Raw genomic sequence first — 25,674 nt, 5'->3', positions numbered from 1 at the left:
GGTCAGATGAAGTAGATGCTAAACTACAGGACTGTTTTGCTAGCACAGATTTCCGATGGCATTGGAAGTCACAACATCAGTCACTGGCTTCATCAATAAGTGCATCGATGATATCATCCCCACAGTGACTGTACGTACATACCCCAACCAGAAACCATGGATTACAGGCAACATTCGCACTGAGTTTAAGGGTAGAGCTGCTGCTTTCAAGGAGCGGGACTCTAACCCGGAAGATTATAAGAAATCCCGCTATGCCCTCCGACGAACCATCAAACAGGCAAAGCATCAATACAGGACTAAGATTGAATCGTATTACACCGGCTCTGACGCTCGTCAGATGTGGCAGGGCTTGCAAACTATTACAGACTACAAAGGGAAGCACAGCCGAGAGCTGCTCAGTGACACACGCCTAAAAGATGAGCTAAATTACTTCTATGCTCGCTTCGAGGCAAGTAACACTGAAATATGCATGAGAGTATCAGCTGTTCCGGATGACTGTGTGATCACGCTCTCCGCAGTCGATTTGAGTAAGACCTTTAAACAGGTCAACATTCACAAGGCTGCGGGGCCAGACGGATTACCAGGACGTGTACTCCGATCATGCGCTGACCAACTGGCAAGTGTCTTCACTGACATTTTCAACCTCTCCCTGTTAGTCTGTAATACACACATGTTTCAAGCAGACCACCATAGTCCCTGTGCCCAAGAACACTAAGGTAACCTGCCTAAATGACTACCAACCCATAGCACTCACGTCTGTAGCCATGAAGTGCTTTGAAAGGCTGGTCATGACTCACATCAACACCATTATCCCAGAAACCCACTCCAATGTGCATACCGCCCCAACAGATCCACGGATGATGCAATCTCTATTGCACTCCACATTGCCCTTTCACACCTGGACAAAAGGAACACCTACATGAGAATGCTATTCACTACAGCTCAGCATTCAACACCATAGTGCCCTCAAAGCTCATCACTAGGACCCTGGGACTAAACACCTCCCTCTGCAACTGGATCCTGGACTTCCTGACGGGACGCCCCCAGATGGTAAGGGTAGGTAACAACACATCCCCCACATGGGGGCCCCTCAGGGGTGCGTTCACAGTCCCCTCCTGTACTCCCTGTTCACTCATGACTGCAAGGCCAGGCACGACTCCAACACCATCATTAAGTTTGCAGATGACACAACAGTGGTAGGCCTGATCTCCGACAACGATGAGACGATAGGGAGGTCAGAGACCTGACCGTTTGGTGCAAGGACACCAACCCCTGCCTCAATGTGATCAAGACAAAGGTGTTGATTGTGGACTACAGGAAAAGGAGGACCGAGCACGCCCCCATTCTCATCTACGGGGCTGTAGTGGAGCAGGTTGAGAGCTTCAAATTTACCAACAAACTAACGTGGTCCAAGCATACCAAGACAGTCGTTTAGAGGGCACAACAAAACCTATTCCCCCTCAGGAGACTGAAAAGATTTGGCATGGGTCCTCAGAGCCCATGCCAAAGGTTTTACAGCTGCACCACCGAGAGCATCCTGACGGGTTGCATCACTGCCTGGTATGGCTACTGCTTGGCTTCAGACAGCAAGGTCCTACAGAGGGTAGTGCGTACGGCCCAGTACATCACCGGGGCCAAGCTTCCTGCCATCCAGGACCTCTATACCAGGCGGTGTCAGAGGAAGGCCCTAAAAATTGTCAGACTCCAGCCACCCTAGTCATAGACTGTTCTCTCTGCTACTGCACGGGAAGTAATACCTGAGCGCCAAGTCTAGGTCCAAGAGGCTTCTAAACAGCTTCTACCCCCAAGCCATAAGACTCCTGAACATCTAATTAAATGTTTACCCAGACTATTTGGATTGCCCCCCCCCCCTGCCCTCCTCTATGCTGCTGCTTCTCTCAGTTATTATCTATACATGGTCACTTTAATAACTCTATCTACATGAACATATTACCTTGACATCGGTGACCCACACATTGACTCTGTACCGGTACCCCCTGTATATAGCCGCCTTTTGTTATTTTACTTCTGCACTTGAATTATTTGTTACTTTTATTTCTTACGTTTTTTAGGTATTTTCTTTAAACTGCATTGTTGGTTAAGGGCTTGTAAGTAAGCATTTCACTGTAAGGTTGTATTCGGTGCATGTGACAAATAAAATTTGATTTGATAGGCCTTTCTGTTTTATATGGTTATGATGGTCATAACGCTTTTTGTTTCATAAAGTTTATTTTCTTAGTCTAAGTAAAGTAACACGATGGTCATAATGCTTCTTGTTATTTAAAATATTATGAAAAAACATGACTTTAAATAAAATGTGGGTTTTGAAACTAATTTAGGTGTCATAACCAGCCATAAAATAACACAATGTCACAACAGGCGTAAATATGGGTCATAACAGTGTTATGACCATATTATGTCTCCTGTTATGACACTGGGTGTCAAGTAAAGCGTTACGCAAATGGTATCACTGAAACTAAATCAGACATTAAAAATGGAAGATAAGTATTTCATTAGACAGTGAGTTTCACACTAGAGAAATCAACACAAAGATTCAACAGTCTGAATAAAGTTTTTTTTTTTTTTATTGAATTGTACAAGCCTGAATTCCTTCTACCCACACAGCCTGAATTAGGATAGGTAACAATCATTTTAGATAACATTCCACTCCTGTCACTTGCCAAATGACAGGAGTGGCAAGGAGTGGAATGATAGCTAAACAGACTGGTACCCAGACTAAATCTGAATTAGTGATTAACATGGGTAACCAGGAGCCTGGGACTGTCCCGGGGACGCTATTCACATTTCAACCAAAAAAACCTGGGAAATTACAAAAATATTACCCAATGTTGGCACTAATGCATTTCCACAAAATACACAACATACACAGCATCAGATTAGCAGAAAATAAAATAGCACATTATCCAAACAGTTTGCCTTTAGCCTAGCGCATTTACTTCACACAAAGTCGCCATGAATTCAAAGCACACTGCTGAACTGCACACGGGACCTGAATGCAGTTAATAAACCCTACAGGAAACCCCTACAGTAACCTAGAACATAACATGTGCCTCTTTGGGCTGTCATTTTGTCTCTTCAGACAGTCTCAAATTTGCTAGGCCTATGCTAAATTCACTACATAGGCCTCTCTGTCACAGACATGAAGTCTGAACAATTCAGAGAGGCATGAGGGAAAACTATCTTCTCCTGTCCTAGAGCCTAGGCTATTTTCCAATCCAGTCCCAATCACACTGAAACTAAAATCCTAAATCCTGCCTCAAATGCAAATTCCTGACCTCTTTTTGTAAACCATAGGTTGCATTATCAAAACACGTCTCTCGCCTATGCTTGTCAAAATAACGCTATCCCCTGCTTCTCTGCGCGGTCTCATACTGGATTCACAGCAAGCGTGCATTAACGCTATGAGTTTCCCTAACCATAGATAAACTTGCTGTTTCAGCTGGTATTGACCAACAATGGTAACTGGGTACCTTTAGGTATTTACTTACTAATACAATTAAACTACCTGGTACCAAAGAAAAACTAGACACTCTGGTTCAAATCCAGGCATAACCGGCCGTGATTGGGAGTCCCATAGGGCGGCGCACAATTGGCTCAGCGTCACCCGGGTTTGGCCTGTGTAGGCGGTCATTGCAAATAAGAATGTGTTCTTAACTGACTTGCCTAGTTTAATAAAGGTTCAATTAAAAAAATGACTGGGTTTAGAGATAGGTCTCGCATCACTGGCCCCGCTAATCCGCCGCGCACTTGCATGTGCTTTGGCATTTAATGGTGTGTGTGTTTCATTTTCTATAGATACAGAGATTAATGTTGTTCCTCCTGTTCCCTCAGGGCTTTAGTCCTTCCTGAGTCAGGGCTAGAGAGACTTTATGGAGAACACAAGAGGACAAACCAGGCTTAGAGTCACAATGGCCAGGGATTTCTGAGTGTGTGTGATTAGGAGTTTAGCTGCACCCAGTCCAAAAGAGTCTTTCTGTCGTCGATGCTCCACAGTTCAGCAAACAACCTCTTGCTCTTTCTAGAGAGACAGATCAGAGAGAGAGCGAGAGAGAGAGAGAACGAGAGAGATCAGAGAGGGAAAGAGAGAGATCAGAGAGGAAAAGAGAGAGATCAGAGAGGGAAAGAGAGAGAGAGAGATCAGAGAGGGAGAGAGAGAGAGAGAGATCAGAGGGAGAGAGAGAGAGAGAGATCAGAGAGGGAAAGAGAGAGAGAGCGAGAGAGATCAGAGAGGGAAAGAGAGATCAGAGAGGGGAAGAGAGAGAGAGAATGAGAGAGATCACAGGGAAAGAAAGAGAGAGAGATAGAGAGAACGAGAGTGAATGAAGTGGGTTAGAGGTAGGGGGAACACAATAGAAAAGTGGTTTTAATTCGATCCAATATAATTGGAGGCCAACAGAGAATTATATGGAATTATACTAGTACAAATGTTTCAGTCTTGAAGTAAATCCATTCAGTGTGTTCTGAAATTTTGCCCAATATCAAGCCCCCCGCCATTTATGTAGATCTGAAAGGACTGATAAGTGTCCGCAATATGGTAGAATCAAAGTGCAGCCGGACCAGATAGTCACATATAAAATGCTACGTTCTGAAAAGTATGCTTTACACTCATGGATATATATTCCTTTGCTACTACTGGTATGCAATTGACATTTGGCGAAAGTTGCAGGTGGAAATGTTACTAGATCCTTTAAAGGAATGGGCTGATGTCAGGATGGTGGAACATGCAAAAACCAATCTGATTCTTTGAGAAATAAGACACCGGTCCCCAGGGGTGAACTGAGCCTTGATGGTAGAGGAATGAGTGGCAAGCCAGTACTCTACTGCACCCCACGGGCTCTGACTGTCTGGCACGAGACACACATTTCATATGGAAGGGATTACATGGTGTGTGTGTGCCTCTGCTAACAGGTAATAGCTCTGCTAACAGGTAATTCCTATGGGAGACTGACTAAACTAGCTCTGTACGCCCTGGTCTGCGGGTTGCCTGACACACGCACACCCTGCAAAATAACTTGATCTAATTAGGGGAATGATAATTTCATATTCCGCAATAGTTAAATCTGAGTTAGAAATTAAAATTAAAGAAAAATAAATCACTATTTTAGAAAAAGCACAAAATCTTTATATGGTAAAGAAGTAAATAAAATTTTGAAGTGAGCCAACAAATACAGGTTAATCTCAAATAAAGCCTAGTACTTAATGGCAAATAAACCTGGTAAACATCTTGCAGCCCTCACCAAATCAGTTTAATTTAAAAAAGATAAAGATACAAATGCATTAATTACAAAATGTATTTCAGAAGAACAGTATATGAGTTGGCCTACTGTATGTTATCTGGCAATGGGCAATGCCATAGTCTGTAGGTGTGTTCATATAGCTGACAAGATATGCGTAGAAGTCCAATTCCATTATTTTATATTATATGATTTTCTAGTAAGAAGAATATAATTGAACTTAGTTGAATAAAATAGAAATTATATTTTTACCATTCCAGAGCAAGTGCGCATATGAAAAGGCTAAGTTGAGCATAAATGTGATAATTTCAAACAGGTCCTATATGCTCCATTTAGAGTAATTTGGCAACTTTAGTTGTGAATGATACAAACTTTAGACTGTCTTAGAAATTAAAACATATATGGGCTGCATGATGCGACAATACGCTATTGATCATTTGAGAAAGTCACAAAAAGCTTGCGCTCTCTTCCTTGCCTCAGGCTAGTTTCGATTTAGAATGGCCCATTATCAAACGGGCAGGAACAAGGCATTCGAATAGCGAATGGAGGCCGCTTTCCCACCGGCAGGCTACTCAGGTTATTTCACTTCATGCCTCAACCACTGTTTGAGGAGCATGCAGCCTCTTGCTGCTCGAAAGGTGATATTCCGCCCAAACTCTGTATGCCGTGCGCCCTCCAACCATGTTCCTGCAGCCAGCCAGTGGTTCATATGGGAAACCAAGTGAAATCTGTTCGGGAACATTGATAGTAACATGTTTTCACAACAAACATATTTCATTAAACTGTTGACTGCCCCCATCTCTGCATGCTCCAGAAAGGAATTGAAGGTGAGAGAAGAGATGAAATCTCCAAGTTGATCATCCGGTTGATAGCAGCTTCGCAATCGTGGTGATAGTTCTGGCGGATCTGAGACTCCATTTTGGCAGATTTTCTTTAGTATCTAAAGTAACGGTACAAAAATAAGGTTTATTCGACTATTTGATATTCTGTTGCTTAAAGTAGTGTCAGCCTATTAATTATGAAAAAAATAAAATAATGTAATCAATAAACCAACAGCTTCGCCTAAGCCTAGAAGTTCTCCCCCAGACTCAAATATATACATTTTTGAGCGTAGCACAAGGTAACTGAATATCAGTACCAAAGACAACTGAAATCAGCAAAAAAAACAAAATATATATATCCTGTTATATGTGGTACGCTATGTCACAATAATTATTTTAATTCTGTTTTTTCAAATATAGGCCTATGCTTATGTATAATTTATGCATATTTGGATTTGTTTAACACTTTTTTGGTTACTACATAATTGCATATGTGTTATTTCATAGTTTTGATGTCTACAATGTAGAAAAGCCCTTGAATGAGTAGGTGTGTCCAAACATTTGAGTGGTACTGTACGTAAATAAGGTATGTTTTTAAAATTATTAATACATTTTTTTTTTATTCTAAAAACCTGTTTTCGCTTTGTCATTATGGAGTATTGTGTGTAGATTGATGAGTATTATTTTTTATTTAATCAAGAGACAACATTCACAAATTCTACAGCACAACAGCATGTCTTAAGTGTAAAACTAACAATGACTCAATAAGAAGGTAGCATGGCGGTTCAGAATGCCTCGTGAAAAAAGCATATAGATTAATGTCCCTAAAACTGACTAAATAATAGTACTTCTACGCTGATCTGCTCACTCGTGTGCAACAACATCCACACTGGATAACTCAAAACAGCTTGTAAGGCTAGAGAATTGTATAGACAAAGACAACCAACACAGTCAACAACAAAACATAGCAGAGAGTAAACACAGAAAAAATAGAGAACCAAACTCTAAAGGAAAATGAAGAGACTCTTTGACTGACACCGATGACCTTTTTCACCACCAAATTAGGCGTGCTTGGGCATGTCCGTAAAAAGATGGAAGGCGCGCGAGCCCTTCAAATGAGAAAAATAAACGAAAAAGCTGAAACTAAACTGTCAATGTTATTGAACTTAAAATAGAGAACAAGATAAGAGAATGCCTTATTTGATATACAGACAATATCAAAGCGCGAAAATTTGGTGCTCTGGAGTTAATTATTTTATATATATTTTTCACAGAAATAATAAAATACAACAATTAATACTTTAACTATAAATACACTACACTATTCAAGTTAAGGAATGTTGTCAAATAATTGGTATTATATATTTTTTTATGTATAGTAGATAGATAAAATAGATAAAAGATAGGATAATTCATGAAATAATAAATCCCCAAATACAAGGAACTGGTACACAAAGTACCCAAAGCCAAAAAGTAGGCAGTAATCAACAAGGTAGAAATAAAAACACTACAAACAAGAGGACATAAAAAAGGCACAGTATGCGGCACAGGATGTTGGTGGTACCTTCATTGGGGAGGATGGGCTCGTGGTGAAGGCGGGAGCGGAATTTGTGGAATGGTATCAAATACACCAAACACATGGTTTCCTATTGCAAGTAGGCTATGCAGCCATGACAGAAAGTTGAACGCAGTCAGAGACTCACTGATGCAGCACCACCCCATCAAGAGTCTGAGCCTGCCTGGTAGAGTAGGCCCAAAAGTCTAAGCCCCCGAATGGGTGAGCATAATATACTAGGATTTTCTCAAAGCTGCTAATGAGAGTGGAGTACCCGCAGGTAATGGCATTGCTGGCTACACTGGCTGCAGTAACCCATGGGGAGGGAGTCACACTTGGACAATCAGAGAGAGGGCATTTTATTGTGGCCATGGTGGCACAGAATAATCAAAATGGTCTAACTGCACAGAGGTTCTTGAGAAGATTGGTCATAACGGTGGACCAGCGTGTGTGGGTGTTGGGGGGGAAGAGCTCTATAAGCTAGGACTAGATTGGTTAATTAAATCTTCCCATTCCTGCTCAATTTCTAAATAGCCAAACTGTTTTACACATTCACACATCAAGTCTTCCCTTTAGTTGGGGCCCGGGATGGAACAACTGTTGAAAATGTTAGCTTGTGTTTGTGTGTGGGAAAGGTCGATCTATGGGTGGAAGGGGAGAGGGGCAGAGGTGTTTGTTTGGATGGGGTGGGTTGAGTGAGTCTATGCATCCCACATCTGTTGACAAAATGTAGAATTCATACTGCCAGCCCTTGTTACAGGTTACAATCCTTCGTAGAAGTGCTGATATTATTATGCAAATGATTCGTCAATTGTGGGAATAAATTAAGATATGCAATGTTTTTTTATATATACATTTTTAAATAACTAGATGCAGTAAAACAGAGATGAATGTGTTCAAAATGCTGTTGACTGAGAATCTGGTTCTGTACTGTAAGTGGCAACATGTGCTGGGTTGAGTATTCGGGTGGTAACCTGCTAGTGATGGCTATTTAACAGTCTGATGGCCTTGAGATTGAAAAATAGCTTCTGCTTCTCATTCCCAGCTTTGATGCACCTGTACTGACCTCGCCTTCTGGATGATAGCGGGGTGAACAGGCCGTAGCTCGGGTGGATGTTGTCCGTGATAATCTTTTTGGCCTTCGCGTGACATCAGGTGTTGTAGATTTTCTGGAGGGCAAGCAGTGTGCCCCCTGTGATGCGTTGGGCAGACCACACCATCCTCTGGAGAGCCCTACGGTTGCAGGCGGTGCAGTTGCTGTAAAGGGCGGTGATACAGCCAGACAGGATGCTCTCAATTGTGCATCTGTAAAAGTTTCTGAGGGCCTTAGGGACCATGCCGAATTTCTTCAGCCTCCAGTGATTGAAGAGGCACTGTTGCGCCTTCTTCACCACTGTGTGGGTGGACCATTTCAGATTGTCAGTGATGTGTATGCCAAGGAACTTAAAGCTTTCCACCTTCTTCACTGCGGTCCCGTCGATGTGGATAGGGGAGTACTTCCTCTGCTGTTTTCTGAAGTCCACGACCAGCTTCTTTGTTTTTGTTGACGTTGAGGGAGAGGTTATTTTCCTGGCACCACTCTGCCAGGGCACTCACCTCCTTCCTGTAGGCTGGGCCCGTATCTCTTAAAGGCCCTAGGATCCATGTGTACAGTGATGGCCAGCTAGTCACTGGGACGACAACCCAACCTGGAATGGGGGGAGGTTTTAGCTGGTGGAATATTGGAGAACAATTAGAGGTCACATGTGACGAATACAACATGTGTAGACCTTACAGTGAGTGACATGCTTACTACAAGCCCTTAACCACCAATGCAGTTTTAAGAAAATATCTAATAAAAATGAAAGAGAAAACATGGAAAAACAAATAATTAAAGAGCAGCAGTAAATAACAATAGCGGGGCTATATACAGGGGGTACTGGTACAGAGTCAATGTGTCAATGTGCGTGGGCACCGGTGTCGAGGTAATTATATACATGCAGGTAGCGTTATTAAAGTGGCTAGGCATAGGTCTTAACAGAGAGTAGCATCAGCATGGGGGTGCAAATAGTCTGGGTATCCATTTAATTAGCTGTTCAGGAGTGTTATGGCTTGGCGGTAGAAGTTGTTTAGAAGCCTCTTGGACCTAGACCTGCCGTGCGGTAGCAGAAAGATCAATCTATGACTAGGGTGGTTGGAGTCTTTGACAATTTTTAGGGCCTTCCTCTGACACCACCTGGTATAGAGATCCTGGATGGCAGGGAGCTGAACCCCGGTGATGTGCTGGGCTGTACGCACTACCCTCTGTAGTGCCTTGCTGTCGGAGCAGTTGCAATACCAGGCAGTGATGCAACCCGTCAGGATGCTCTTGATGGTGCAGCTGCAAAAACCTTTGGTATGGGATCTGAGGACCCATGCCAAATATTTTCAGTCTCCTAAGGGGGAATAGGTGTTGTTGTGTCCTCTTCACGACTGTCTTGGTGTGCTTGGACCATGTTAGTTTGTTGGTGGTGTGGACGCCAAGGAATTTGAAGCTCTTAACCTGCTCCACTACAGCCCCGTCGATAAGAATGGGGGCGTGCTCGGTCCTGCTTTTCCTGTAGTCTTCAATCAACTCCTTTTTCTTGATCACGTTGAGGGAGAGGTTGTTGTCCTTGCACCACACGGTCACCTCCTCCCTATAGGCTGTCTCATCATTGTCGGTGATCAGGCCTACAACTGTTGAGTCATCAGCAAACATAATGACGGTGTTGGAGTTGTACCTGGGTATGCAGTCATGAGCGAACATGGAGTACAGGAGGGGACTGGGCACACACCCCCTGAGGGGCCCCCGTGTTGAGGATCAGCGTGGCGGATGTGTTGTTACCTACACTTACCACCTGGGGGCTGCCTGTCAGGAAGTATAGGATCCAGTTGCAGAGGGAGGTGTTTAGTCCCAGGGTCCTTAGCTTAGTGATGAGCACTATGGTGTTGAACGCAGAGCTGTCGTCAATGAATAGCATTCTCACATAGGTGTTTCTTTTGTACAGACGTGAGTGCTACAGGGTCGGTAGTCATTTAGGCAGGTTACTTTTGTGTTCTTGGGCACAGGGACTACGGTTGTCTGCTATGCTATATGTTGGTATTACAGACTCAGACAGGAAGAGGTTGAAAATGTCAGTGCAGACACTTGCCAGTTGGTCAGCGCATGCTCGGAGCACACGTCCTGGTAATCCGTCTGGCCCAGCAGCCTTGTGAATGTTGACCTGTTTAAAGGTCTTAAATCGGCTGCGGGGAGGGTGATCACACAGTCATCCAGAACAGCTGATGCTCTCATGCATGTTTCAGTGTTACCTCGAAGTGAGCATATAAATTATTTAGCTAGTCTAGTAGGCTCGTGTCACTTGGCAGCTCTCGGCTGTGCTTCCCTTTGTATTCTGTAATAGTTTGCAAGCCCTGCCACATCCGACAAGCATCAGAGCCTGTGTAGTACAAGTAAATCCTAGTCCTGTATTGACACTTTGCCTGTTTGATGGTTCGTCGCAGGGCATAGCGGGATTTCTTATAATCTTCCGGGTTAGAGTCCCCCACCTTGAAAGCAGCAGCTCTACCCTTTAGCTCAGTGCATATTTTGCCTGTAATCCATGGCTTCTGTTTGGGGTATGTACGTACAGTCACTGTGGGGGGACGACGTCCTCTATGCACTTATTGATAAGCCAGTGACTGATGTGGTGTACTCCTCAATGACATTGGAAGAATCCCTGAACATATTCCAGTCTGTGCTAGCAAAACAGTCCTGTAGTTTAGCATCTGCTTCATCTGACCACTTTTTTATTGACCGAGTCACTGGTGCTTCCTGCTTTAATTCTTGCTTGTAAGCAGGAATCAGGAGGATAGAGTTATGGTCAGATTTGCTAAATGGAGGACGAGGGAGAGCTTTGTATGCGTCTCTGTGTGTGGAGTAAAGGTGGTCTAGAGTTCTTTCCCCTCTGGTTGCACATTTAACATGCTGATAGAAATTCGGTAAAACCGATTTAAGTTTCCCTGCATTAAAGTCACTGGACACTTGGAGCGCCGCCTCTGGATGAGCATTTTCCTGTTTGCTTATGGCAGTAATACAGCTCATTTAGTGCGGTTTTAGTGCGGTTTTAGTGCCAACCTCGCTCTCTGGTGGAATGTAAGACAGCTACGAAAAAAACGGATGAAAACTCTCGGTAGATAGTGTGGTCTACAGCTTATCATGAGATACTCTACATCCGGCGAACAAAACCATGAGACTTCCTTAGATATTGTGTACCAGCTGTTGTTTACATAAATGCATAGGTCTCCGTCCTGTGTCTTACCAGAGGCTGCTGTTCTGTCTTGCTGATAGAGTGTATAACCCACCAGCTGTATGTTCTTAATGTCATCGTTCAGCCACGACTCGGGGAAACATAAGATATTACAGTTTTTAATGTCCCGTTGGTAGGATGTAAGTGCTTTCAGTTCGTCCCATTTATTTTCCAGCGATATAACGTTAGCTAGCAGAACGGAAGGCAAGGGAAGATTAGCCACTCGTCGCCTGATCCTTGCAAGGAACCCTGATCTTTTGCCTCGAAATCTCAGTTTCCTTCTCCAGCTAATCACAGGGATCGGGGCCTGGTCGGGTGTCTGCAGTATATCCCTCGCGTCCGACACATTGAAGAATTCCTCGTCCAATTTGAGGTGAATAATCCAAGTTCTGATGTTCAGAAGCTCTTTTCGGTGATACGAGACGGTAGCAGCAACATTATGTACATAACATTAGCCCTACCCTCCGGCACCCTCACTGTCCCACCCACATTATGCTTAACAGTGAAAATATCATGGTACAGCTATATGAACACTCAGTTATCATGGTATTTCTTAATGGTAAGTTTACAAACATATTATGGTATGTATAATCTAAACTTGTATCTCATTATGGCAAGTGGTGAAATAAGTATAGCTGGTTATAATTGTAATGGTTTAGCAGATAATAATAAAAGACGATCAGTCTTTATCTGGCTTCCTTCCCCTAGAAGAAATATATCTATTGTTTACAGGAAACTCATTCTACACCTTTAGAAGAAGTTGTATGGAAAAATGACTGGGGGCGAAATATATTTCTCCCATGGGCAAAGAAACTCAAAAGGGGTGATGATATTAATGAACAATAATTTTGATCCGAATATGCAAACTGTTCAAACAGATCAGCAAGGAAGGTGGATCCTTTTAAATATGCTACTGGACCCATACACAGATCTGGCTCATTGATCTACATGGTCCAAATAACGATGATCCACACTTCTTCAATAATATATACACAACCGTTCAAAAGTTTGGGGTCACTTAGAAATGTCCTTGTTTTTGAAAGAATAGTCAGTTACAACATTAACAATGTCTACACTGTATTTCAATTTGATGTTATTTTAATGGACAAAAAATGAGCTTTTCTTTCAAAAACAAGGATATTTCTAAGTGACCCCAAACTTTTGAACGGTAAGCGCTTAAGGAAATTACGAATATTATGGATATATTGGAACTAGCGGGTATATGGAGGCTTAAATATCCTGACCTAGTGAGATATACATGGAGGAGGCTCAATCAAGCAAGTCGTCTTGACTAATTCCTTATGTAATTTTCGTTGCCAGCAAATGTTTAGTGTTGATTGGTGACAGAATGCGGTCGGACCATCAAATAATTGGTATTCACATTACTCTTACAGAATTTCTGCAAGGGCGAGGATACTGGAAATATAGTCAAAGCTTACTGCATGACAACTTGTTTTTAACCAAGACAGAATAATTTATACCTGCCTTTTCCCTACAGAACATAGGTACAGCAGATACCCTTATTGTTTGGGATACTTTTAAAAGTGTCTTTAGAGGCCATGCAATTCGATACTCATCTATAAAACAAAAGCAATTTAGGGTGAAAAGAGTCCATATTAACAAAGGAAATTGAAGGTCTAACAATGCAGATAGATGGTAATAAAAACTGTGCCATAGAGGCACAGAATAAGTTAGAGGAAAAACAAAAATAAATTAAGGAACTTATTGAAGAAAGATCAAGTGTAATATATTATAAAAATAAGGCGAACTGGAATACAGGGAAAAATATATATATTTTTTTTAAATCTTCAACATAGAAATGCGATCAAAAATAATTTACTGAAACTTGCTATAAATGACAGAGTCATCCATGATTCATGTTTTAATTTCAGTCTCCTCCATCTCCATGAACTAAAGTTAATTGTAAGGATTTTTTTTCTATTAATAGTGTAAAATTAACAGCTATACAGAAAGACTCATGTGAAGGCCTAATTACAGAGGAATAACTTAGATGCAATTAAAGCCTTCAAGGTCATGAAAACTTCAGGGCTGGGTGGCACACCAGTTGAGTTATATCAAATATTTTTTCAATGTACTCAAAGTTCTGTTTTAACCAATCCTATAAAAGCGGTAGACTATCTGATACTCAGCAAGAAAGTCTGAATTCACTATTACTGAAATAGGACCCAGGTGGTAAATACAGTATAAAGATCCAGTCCACCTAAAAAACTGGAGACCCCTTACACAGTGTTGTGATGCCAAAATCCTAGCAAAATGCATAGAGCATATAATTAAATGCCTGGACCATTAGAATTTTGAAGAATCTCTTACACAATGGGTTAAAGTTATATATAGTAACCCCAGGTGTAAAATAGTAAATCATGTCTACTTATCAGAAAGTATTAAATTGTAAAGAAGAGTAAAACAAGGATGTCCATGATAGACATTTCTATTTATTTACGGCCATCGAATAGTTAGCTATTAAAATCAGATCCAACAAAAATATCAAAGGGCTAGAAATCCAGGGCTTAAAAACAAAGGTGTCAATGTATGCTGATGATTCATGTTTTCTTTTAAATCCGCTATTTGGATCCCTGCATAGCCTCACAGATGATCTATATAACATTTCTAACCTCTCTGGATTATAACCGAATGATGATAAATGCACCATATTTTATATTGGATTGCTAAAAATAAAAGTTTGCCATTATCGTGTTGTTTACCAATAAAATGGTCAGACGGTGAAGTGGACATACTTGGTATTCATATCCCGAAAGAAACAAATGATCTCGCTACAATACATTTTAATAGAAAGTTAGCCAAATTAGATAAAATCTTGTTACTATGGAAAGGACAACCTGTCTATTTGTGGAAAAATCACCCTGATTAATTATTTAGTCATATCCCAGTTGACCTATTTGCTTATGGCCCCGCCTACATCTAATGATTTGTTTTTTAAATTATATGAGCAAAGACTATTGAACTTTTTTTGGAATGACAAGCCAGACAAAAATTAAACGGGCGTATTTATATAATGAATATGAATTCGAGGGGAAGAAATTATCAATTACTAAAGCATTGGAACACTTAATAAAGGCTTAAATCGTACAAAAACTATACTTAAATCCGAACTGGTTCTCTAGCAGATTGGTAACAATAGTTCACCTCGTGTTCAAGAATGGACTTCTTCCCATCATTCAGATTACAACCTTTCACTTTCGATTATTTAAAAATTAAATAATCTCCAAAATATTGCTATTTTTAAAAGAAGCCATAGAAAGGGGCGGCAGGTAGCCTAGTGGTTAGAGCGTTGGACTAGTAACCGAAAGGTTGCAAGATTGAATCCCCAAGCTGACAAGGTAAAAATCTGTCGTTCTGCCCCTGAACAAGGCAGTTAACCAACTGTTCCTAGGACGTCATTGAAAATAAGAATTTGTTCTTAACTGACTTGCCTAGTTAAATAAATAAAAAAATAAAAAAAATAGCTGGGTGCAATTTCACTTTAATAAGCTTTGTAAATTATATCATAAATAAGACTGGTCGAGTTACGTCACACATGCAGTTAACAAATATATATGGAAATGCCTGCTCTATCCAAAATTACAACTGATTGCAGCATTACTACAAAAATGGACGAGGCAAATGGAAAGGGGAGAAGGTAAGGAACATGTCTGTCGGCCCTGCACTAAAGACAAAAATTGTCTATGAATAAATTATTTTAATAAATTATGAATAAAACAGTATACCAGTTTGATTTAAGGAACAAAAAAATTGACAGCTGCGCCACACAGGTTGCAAAATAGTTGGGAGATTTTCGATACACCGATTCCATGGCACATGGTTTATGACCTGATACACAAAACAATGAGTTTTTCCATTTAAATTATTATACAAATTCTTGCAACCAATAGAATGTCATATTCAGTATATGGGGAATACAACCATCCTAACTGCAGATTTAGCTGCGAAAAGACAATCATTAGATCACTGGTTTTGGTACTGCCCATATGTACACTACATGACCAAAAGTAAGCAGACACCTACTTGTTGAACAACACCTTGAGGATTGATTCTAAACAACGTTTGCCATGTTTCTGTCTATATTATATATATTATATTATGGAGCTAATTTGGAAAAAAGTTTGGCGTTGTAGTGACCGCATTTTCCGGTCGATTTCTCAGCCAAACGTGAAGAACGGGAGCTATTTCACCTACAAAAATAATGTTTTTGGAAAAAAACATTTGCTATCTAACTGGGAGTCTCCTGAGTGAAAACATCCAAAGTTCTTCAAAGGTAAATGATTCAATTTGATTGCTTTTCTAATTTTCGTGAAAATGTTGCCTGCCGCTAGCAGAGCCTAGCATAGCATTATGCCATGATAAACTTACACAAATGCTTGTCTAGCGTTGGCTGAAAAACATATTTTGAAAATCTGAGATGACAGTGTGATTAACAAAAGGCTAAGCTGTGTCTCAATATATTTCATCTGTGATTTTCATGAATAGGAAGATTTATGTCCTCTGCGTTATGCTAATTCGTTTGAAGCGATGATTACGCTCCCGGATCCGGGTTTGAGAGTTACAAGAAGTTTAAGAAGGTAGAGCAACACTTTATTATGGACAGACTTCTCCCCATCTTAGCTACTGTTGTATCAATATGTTTTGACCATGACCGTTTACAATCCAGGGTTACTCCAAGCAGTTTAGTCACCTCAACTTGCTCAATTTCCATATTATTTATTACAAGATTTAGTTGAGGTTAAGGGTACAGTGAATGACTTGTCCCAAATACAATGCTTTTAGTTTTTCAAATATTTAGGACCTTATTCCTTGCCACCCATTCTGAAACTAACTGCAGCAATTTGTTAAGTGTTTCAGTCGCTGTAGTAGCTGTAGTAGCTGATGTGTATAGTGTTGAGTTATATCCATACATAGACAAAGCCAGTGGCATGTCATTAGTCAAGATTGATTTAAAACGTTTTGCAGAAGTGTTCTCATACTCAGTCATTGGACTGCTCAGCCGAAAGAGTTTCCCACTGTTTGGGACAGTGGGTGTCTTTGTATGTGTACCTCCGGGCGTCGACGATGTTCTTTAGCTCCTGTGCTTTGCGTGCGGCGATGTGGAGTACAGCTTCTGGAATCTCAGCCAATCGGGCAACATTTAGCCCATAGCTCTGCCCAGCCGCCCCCTCAGTCAGCTGGTACAGGAAGGTGATGAACTCTGGCTGCACCTCAACGTCTACACACACGCACACACAAAGGTATAAACACAACTTCGCTATGGTTAGCCTTACTGGACTTAAGTCAACCGTCCTAACTAACCCTTCATAAACCTACAGCCTTGGTTAAACTCTACACGAGATTATTTCTATAAATATTGGGGCCAATGTGTGACATTGTTTAATTGTTTTGAAACAAAAATAAAAAGGAGTTGTATGCAGTTATATGTGTAGTTAGAGGAATAATAGTGAATACAGTGCCTTGCGAAAGTATTCGGCCCCCTTGAACTTTGCGACCTTTTGCCACATTTCAGGCTTCAAACATAAAGATATAAAACTGTATTTTTTTGTGAAGAATCAACAACAAGTGGGACACAATCATGAAGTGGAACGACATTTATTGGATATTTCAAACTTTTTTAACAAATCAAAAACTGAACAATTGGCCGTGCAAAATTATTCAGCCCCTTTACTTTCAGTGCAGCAAACTCTCTCCAGAAGTTCAGTGAGGATCTCTGAATGATCCAATGTTGACCTAAATGACTAATGATGATAAATACAATCCACCTGTGTGTAATCAAGTCTCCGTATAAATGCACCTGCACTGTGATAGTCTCAGAGGTCCGTTAAAAGCGCAAAGAGCATCATGAAGAACAAGGAACACACCAGGCAGGTCCGAGATACTGTTGTGAAGTTTAAAGCCGGATTTGGATACAAAAAGATTTCCCAAGCTTTAAACATCCCAACAATCCCAAGGAGCACTGTGCAGGCGATAATATTGAAATGGAAGGAGTTTCAGACCACTGCAAATCTACCAAGAACTGGCCGTCCTTCTAAACTTTCAGCTCATACAAGGAGAAGACTGATCAGAGATGCAGCCAAGAGGCCCATGATCACTCTGGATGAACTGCAGAGATCTACAGCTGAGGTGGGAGACTCTGTCCATAGGACAACAATCAGTCGTATATTGCACAAATCTGGCCTTTATGGAAGATTGGCAAGAAGAAAGCCATTTCTTAAAGATATCCATAAAAAGTGTTGTTTAAAGTTTGCCACAAGCCACCTGGGAGACACACCAAACATGTGGAAGAAGGTGCTCTGGTCAGATGAAACCAAAATTGAACTTTTTGGCAACAATGCAAAACGTTATGTTTGGCGTAAAAGCAACACAGCTCATCACCCTGAACACACCATCCCCACTGTCAAAAATGGTGGTGGCAGCATCATGGTTTGGGCCTGCTTTTCTTCAGCAGGGACAGGGAAGATGGTTAAAATTGATGGGAAGATGGATGGAGCCAAATACAGGACCATTCTGGAAGAAAACCTGATGGAGTCTGCAAAAGACCTGAGACTGGGACGGAGATTTGTCTTCCAACAAGACAATGATCCAAAACATAAAGCAAAATCTACAATGGAATGGTTCAAAAATAAACATATCCAGGTGTTAGAATGGCCAAGTCAAAGTCCAGACCTGAATCCAATCGAGAATCTGTGGAAAGAACTGAAAACTGCTGTTCACAAATGCTCTCCATCCAACCTCACTGAGCTCAAGCTGTTTTGCAAGGATGAATGGGAAAAAATGTCAGTCTCTCGATGTGCAAAACTGATAGAGACATACCCCAAGCGACTTACAGCTGTAATCGCAGCAAAAGGTGGCGCTACAAAGTATTAACTTAAGGGGGCTGAATAATTTTGCACAACTAATTTTTCAGTTTTTGATTTGTTAAAAAAGTTTGAAATATCCAATAAATGTCGTTCCACTTCATGATTGTGTCCCACTTGTTGTTGATTCTTCACAAAAAATACAGTTTTATATTTATTTATGTTTGAAGCCTGAAATGTGGCAAAAGGTCGCAAAGTTCAAGGGGGCCGAATACTTTCGCAAGGCACTGTATATGCAAATTGGCCCATAATTCCACCTATACTATAACATATGGCTAGGACTACACATCCTTCAAGCAGGGTTCATACAGACATTGGCAAGTCAAATTCAAGGACTTTCAGGGACTTTTTCAAGTACTTATTTGAAATGTGTAAGGACCTCAATGTTATACAATTGTAGATACGCTGAATATTTCATGACAGACTGACCAGGTGAAAGCTTTGATCCCTTATTGATGTCACTTGTTAAATCCGCTTCAATCAGTGTAGATGAAGGGGAGGAGACAGGTTAAAGAAGGATTTTTAAGCCTTGAGACAATTAAGAAATGGATTGTGTTTGTGTGCCATTCAGAGGGTGAATGAGCAAGACAAAATATTCAAGTGCCTTTGAACAAGGTATGGCAGTAAGTGCCAGGTGCACCAATTTGTGTAAACAACTGCAACGCCTGTGTTTTTTTCACGCTCAACAGTTTCCATTGTGTATCAAGTATAGTCCACCACCCAAAGGACATCCAGCCAACTTGACACAACTGTAGGAAGCATTGGAGTCAACATGGGCCAGCATCCCTGTGGTGCTTTCGACACCTTGTAGAGTCCATGTCCAGATGAATTGAGGCTGTTCTAAGGGCAAAATAGGGGAGGGGGTGACCAACGAACACAATTGCATTTTATCGATAGCAATTTGAATACACAGATATACTGTGATGAGATTCTGAGTCGTGCCCATTGTCGTGCCATTCATCCGCCACCATCACCTTATGTTTTAGCATTATAATGCACAACCCCATGTCACGAGGATCTGTACACAATTCCTGGAAGCTGAAAATGTCACAGTTCTTCTGGCCTGCATACTCAGACATGTCACCCATTAAGCATGTTTGGGATGCTCTGGATCGACGTGCACGACAGCATCTTCCAGTTCCCGCAAATTTCCAGCAACTTCGCACAGCCATTGAAGAGGATTGGGACAACATTCCACAGGCCACAATCAACAGCCTGATCAACTCTATGTGAAGGAGATGTGTCGTGCTGCACGAGGCAAATGGTGGTCACACCAGATACTGACTGGTTTTCTGATCCACGATGCAGACTGTCGAAGGAACAATGTTTATTGTAGCAACAGGGGCAGGCAAGACAGGTCAAGGCAGGCAGGGGTCGAAGATCCAGGTTAAGGCAAAGGTACAGGACGGCAGGCGGACTCCGGGTCAGGGACAGGCAGAGTTCAGTTATCCAGAGGTGGAGCAAAGGTACAGGACAGCAGGCAGGCTCAGGGTCAGAAAGAGAGGTCAGGCAGGCGTGTGCAGGGTCAGGACATGCAAAGGTCAAGAACCAGGAGGAGGGGTGCCGGTGGGGAAAGTCGGCGATGAGGACCAGGTCCAAGATGTCTTTAGCGGGAACCCAGCACCTCTCCTCCGGGCCAGAACCCTCCCAGTCAACCAGGTACTGGAAACCCCTGCCTGTGGTCGAACCCTCAGGAGGTGTCTCACCGTGTACGCTGACTGGCCATTGATGACATGGGGACATGGTTTTGACTCTCGACACAGAAAATGTATGGAAAATACGGAGGGTACAGGGCAACAGAGGGTACAGGGCAACAGAGGACGAAGAGCAGAGGGGCTAATGATCTTGGAGTGGGGGGGGGCAGGCCTTGGCTTCCGGTTGCCGTATAGCGACGTGCCAGTGCCTCAGACTTGACCTTCCTGGTTATCAGTCGGTGCTGCAGAAGCGAAGTGGCTCAGGCTATACTGAACCCCTCCCGGAGGTCCTGGTACTCTGTGGAGCTGGCGTAGAGGTCAGGGGCAATCTCCAAGCCCCCAGAAAGACGTCCCAGGGCAGGCAGAGCTGACTTCAGACAATGAGTGTGGCAGGACGGGCAACAGCCCACGATGGCACCAGTAGCCCAGTCAATGGAAGCATTGTATCGCTGGAGCCAAGAGAATCCCAATACCACAGGAACCTACGGAGACTCAACCAGCAGGAATTGGATAGCCTCGCTGTGGTTCCTCGACACTCGTAGGCTGACGGGGGTGGTCTGGTGGATGACCCGGCCTATAGAGCACCCGTCCAGCGCTCTAACACCCATGGGAATGGAGAAGGGTTGAGTGGGGATGCCCAGCTTGGATGTTAGGGTAACTAAAGTCCATGAGACTCACATCTGCCCCTGAGTCGATGAGTACCTGGAGAGAATTGGACTGGTCGCCCCACAGCAGGGTGGGGCGAGTAAGGGGAGAAGAACAATAATCTTTCAGACCCACCAGTGTACTCACTCCAACGAATGAGCTAGCTCTCTTGAAGGGATAAGTAGACACAAAATGACCGGCAGTACCGCAACACAGACAACTCTGGGTCTCAAGTCTCCGTATTCGTTCGGCTGGAGGCAGCCTAGCCCTGCCGAGCTGCCTCGGCTCGGGAAAAGGTGAAACTGCAGTCTCCGGAGGCTCTTGGAGGGTCTCGGGTAAGCACGGATGCTTTCGGGGACTTCCGGAGTTTATTAGCTGCAAGGTGGGATCCCTGAATGAGCGATTGAGACCGCAATCGAACCTCTTTTCCCTCCTACGTTCCCGTAGCAGACCATCGATCTGGATGGTTAAAGCGATGAGTGAGTCGAGATCTGTTGGTAGTTCTCGGGCTGCCAGCTCATCCAGCCTCTCTCCCGGACCCCGAAACCTCAAACACCTTTCTCACCTCCTCCACAAATACCTCCAGACTGAGGCAGATAGCGTATTGTTGCTCCCACACCGCCATGAACCAGGCAAGTGCCCTCCCGGACATTAGCGTAATAATATACGCCATCTTTGAGCGGTCTGAGGGGAACGAAGAAGGCTGCAGCTCGAAAACGAGGGAGCACTGGGAGAGAAAGGCCCGGCAGGTTCTGGAATCTCCATCATAGCGCACCGGGGTAAGCGGGGTTCCCGGGAAACCGGGGTCATGGCTTGCTACCAGTCGGGTTACAGAAGGGCTGGGAGGTTACCGTCGTGGTTGGCTGCTTATTAGGCAACCCACGGACTTGCTCCCGCACAATGTCCAATGCTAGGTTAAGACGCTCGGCCGTGGCCTGGAACCCCTCTGTCATACCGCGAAGCAACTCCTTATGCCTACCAATGGTGGCTCCTTGGGAGGAGATGGTGTAGTGGAGCTGGTGCAAGTCTGCTGGGTCAGTCATGGGCAGTTCGTACTATCAGGAATCAAGGTAAGACCCAGATGCAGACTGTCGAAGTAACACTATTTATTGTAGCAACAGGGGCAGGCAAGACAGGTCAAGGCAGGCAGGGGTCAAAGATCCAGGGTAAGGCAAAGGTACAGGACGGCAGGCAGACTCCGGGTCAGGGACAGGCAGAGTTCAGTTATCCAGAGGTGGAGCAAAGGTACAGGATGGCAGGCAGGCTCAGGGTCAGACAGAGAGGTCAGACGGGCGGGTACAGGGTCAGAACATGCAAAGTCAAGAACCAGGAGGATGAGGAAAGAGAGGCTAGGAAATGATAGGAGCTGACGGGAAAAACGCTGGTTAGTTTGAATGAACAAGATGAAATGGCAACAAACAGACAGAGAAAACATGTATAAATACACAGGAGATGATAGGGAAGATGGGCGACCCCTGGAGAGGGGTGGAGACAAGCACAAGGACAGGTGAAACAGATCAGGGCGTGACACTATGTTCATGAATAGCGGTAACATTAAATGTCACAATTTATGTTTTTATAATGAGAAAGAAATAAAAAAACTGTTCCCTTTTGTAATGGAAGGATTTGTATGGAAAGCCAAGTTGAAGCCAACATTAGATGTTGTCGTCCACATAATAACCACACTGCAACAGAGTAGAGCAACACCCTTCAATTGAAGCAGAGGGAAAATGACGAAAGTGGACACATAATTTCAATGAAACTACATTGAACCAAGGTGGAATAGACATTGAATTGAAGTCTGTGTCCAGTTGGCTCTCACAAAAAGTAATTAAATAAATCACAGATAATTATAAGGGAGCAGGAAAACTTATAAATTGACAACAATAATTACAAGGATTTTCCAAGCACCAAATTGAGGAAATGTCTGATTTTAAAGGTAGGCTCATTCCAGTACTTACATTTCTGAGCCCCATATTCAAGTAGGTTACAGTGCAAGAGGTATCTTGTATTGTTTAAAATTGCAGGTGTAACATGTAAACCAAAATGTATTTGTCATGTTATTTCAATACCAGATCATATTGTGAATAAGCCCTATGTAATTTGTTATACTTATACAGATCAGTTCATAGGAATCTCGTTGGGTGTTGCACAATAGTCTATCCTACACAATTGCGCACAGTAGACTGTGTTCAATCCAAGGCACAAAAACATATGAAAAGATTGAAATCATTACCTTGATACTTTCTGTTACATCTAATGAGACACCTTACCTTACTAGGCAAGTCAGTTCAGAACAAATTCTTATTTACAATGACGGCCTACCCCGGGCAAAGCCAGACGACTCTGGGCCAATCGAGCGCCACCCAATGGGACTCCCAATCAAGGCCGGATGTGATGTAACCTGGATTTGAACCAGATACTGCAGTGAGATGCAGTGTCTTAGACCAGTGTGCCACCTGGGAGCCCAAATCAAGCAGACAACAAGATGATCAACATCAATTCGCTAGGGATATTAGAGCCAACGTGGATCCAGGCACAACTGTCTTCACCGGCTGTCACGTTCTGACCTTAGTTCCCTTTTTATGTCTCTATTTTAGTTGGTCAGGGCGTGAGTTGTGGTGGGCATTCTATGTTGTTTTTCATCCCAGTGCGGTCTTTTCCACCTCGCCGCACTGGCCTGGCTACGGGGAGTATCCAACCAGGTAGGGTTGTGCAGGCTCGGTGCTCGAGACCTCAAGTGCGCCTCCACGGTCTGGTTTATCCGGTGCCTCCTCCACGTACCAGCCCTCCGGTGGCAGCCCCCCGCTGTCTCTCCGTCTCCTCCCTACAGGTGCTCCTGCCTGTCCAGCGCTGCCAGTGTCTCCCGTCTGTCCTGAGCTGCCAGTCTCCCGTCTGTCCTGAGCTGCCAGAGTCTCCCTCCTGTCCTGAGCTGCCAGAGTCACCCGCCTGTCCTGAGCTGTCAGAGTCGCCCGTCTGTCCTGAGCTGCCAGAGTCTCCCGTCTGTCCTGATCTGCCAGAGTCTCCCGTCTGTCCTGAGCTGCCAGAGTCGCCCGCCTGTCCTGAGCTGCCAGAGTCGCCCGCCAGTCAGGAGCTACCAGAGCCTCCAGTCAGCCAGGAGCTGCCAGAGCCGTCCGTTACTCCGGTGCTGCCGGAATCGCCCTTCACTCCGGAGCTGCCGGAATCGCCCGTCACTCCGGCGCTGCCGGAATCGCCTTTCACTCCGGAGCTGCCGGAATCGCCTTTCACTCCGGAGCTGCCGGAATCGCCTTTCACTCCGGAGCTGCCGGAGTCTCTTGTCTGTCCGGTCCTGCCAGAATCTCCCGTCCATTCGGGACCCATTGCTAGGGTCCCCAGTCCGGGGTCAGTGGCGAGGGTTGCCACTCCTAAGGTGCCACATAAGTGGGACGAGACTATGGTGGAGTGGGGTCCACTTCCCGCTCCAGAACCGCCACCGTGTTAAATGCCCACCCAGACCCTCCCCCATAGGTTCAGGTTTTGCGGCCGGAGTCCGCACCTTTGGGGGTACTGTCACGTTCTGACCTTAGTTAACTTTTTTATATCTTAATTTTAGTTGGTCAGGGCGTGAGTTGGGGTGGGCATTCTATGTTGTTTTTCTATGTTTTGTTCTGTTGTTATATCTATGTTCTATGTGTTTGGCCTAGTATGGTTCTCAATCAGAGGCCAGGTGTCAGTCATTGTCTGATTGTGAGCCATATTTAGGTAGCCTGTTTTCTATTGTGTTTTGTGGGTGGTTATACTTTCTGTTTAGTGTGTTTTGCACCTGACGGAGCTGTTTCGGTTGTGCTTTTTGTTTCTTTGTTTGATCTTGTTCAGTTTAAATAAATAATATGAACAAGTACCACGCTGCGCTTTGGTCCTCAGCTTCTTCCACCGACGACCGTTACACCGGCGTAACGAATGACAACAAAATTGTCACGCCTTGGTCTTAGTATTTTGTGTTTTCGTTATTTATTTGGTCAGGCCAGGGTGTGACATGGGTTTATTTTGTGGTGTGTTTTTGTATTGGGGTTTAGTAGGTATTGGGATTGTGGTTGAGTAGGGTTGTCTAGCATAGTCTATGGCTGCCTGAGGCGGTTCTCAATCAGAGTCAGGTGATTCTCGTTGTCTCTGATCGGGAACCATATTTAGGTATCCTGGGTTTCACTGTGTGTTTGTGGGTGATTGTTTCTGTCTCTGTGTTTCTTGTCACAAGATAGGCTGTATAGGTTTTCACGTTTCGTTTGTTGTTTTGTAGATTTAAGTTATTTCATGTATCGTTCATTTTTTCATTAAAGAACATGAGTAACCACCACGCCGCATTTTGGTCCGCTCCTCTTTCAACAGACGAACGGCGTTACAAAAATACTCTGGACATTCCTTAAACATCTTTTTTTCCAGCACTTGGGCTGTTGTTGCATTGCATGCACAACAACTGACTGTCATTCGGAAAATTCCTTCCTGGATCAGACAATGATGTGAAAATATCACGCCGTAATTAAACAGCTCAACACTAAATACGCATCCAACAAGT

At 43.4% G+C, this 25,674-nt stretch overlaps 1 protein-coding gene across 2 annotated transcripts in view; it reads right to left on the bottom strand.

The window, feature by feature from the left end:
* Positions 1 to 2,567: 2,567 nt before the first annotated feature.
* Positions 2,568 to 25,674, bottom strand: part of msh3 (mutS homolog 3 (E. coli)) — a 119,598-nt gene continuing 96,491 nt past the window's right edge. The window contains exons 23-24 of one of the 2 annotated variants that reach the window (XM_035786337.2): positions 16,991 to 17,159; positions 2,568 to 4,039 (exon numbers count right to left, since the gene is read on the bottom strand). In XM_035786337.2, coding sequence (XP_035642230.1) covers positions 3,958 to 4,039; positions 16,991 to 17,159 — 251 coding nt within the window. In that variant the 3' untranslated portion in view covers positions 2,568 to 3,957. The remainder of the gene's footprint in view (positions 4,040 to 16,990; positions 17,160 to 25,674) is intronic. The other variant, XM_035786338.2, reaches the window with a different exon arrangement.

This window comes from Oncorhynchus keta, chromosome 14 (genome assembly GCF_023373465.1).
Source record: "Oncorhynchus keta strain PuntledgeMale-10-30-2019 chromosome 14, Oket_V2, whole genome shotgun sequence".
Lineage (NCBI taxonomy): Eukaryota > Metazoa > Chordata > Actinopteri > Salmoniformes > Salmonidae > Oncorhynchus > Oncorhynchus keta.
This window is presented reverse-complemented; position numbering and strand designations above follow the sequence as displayed.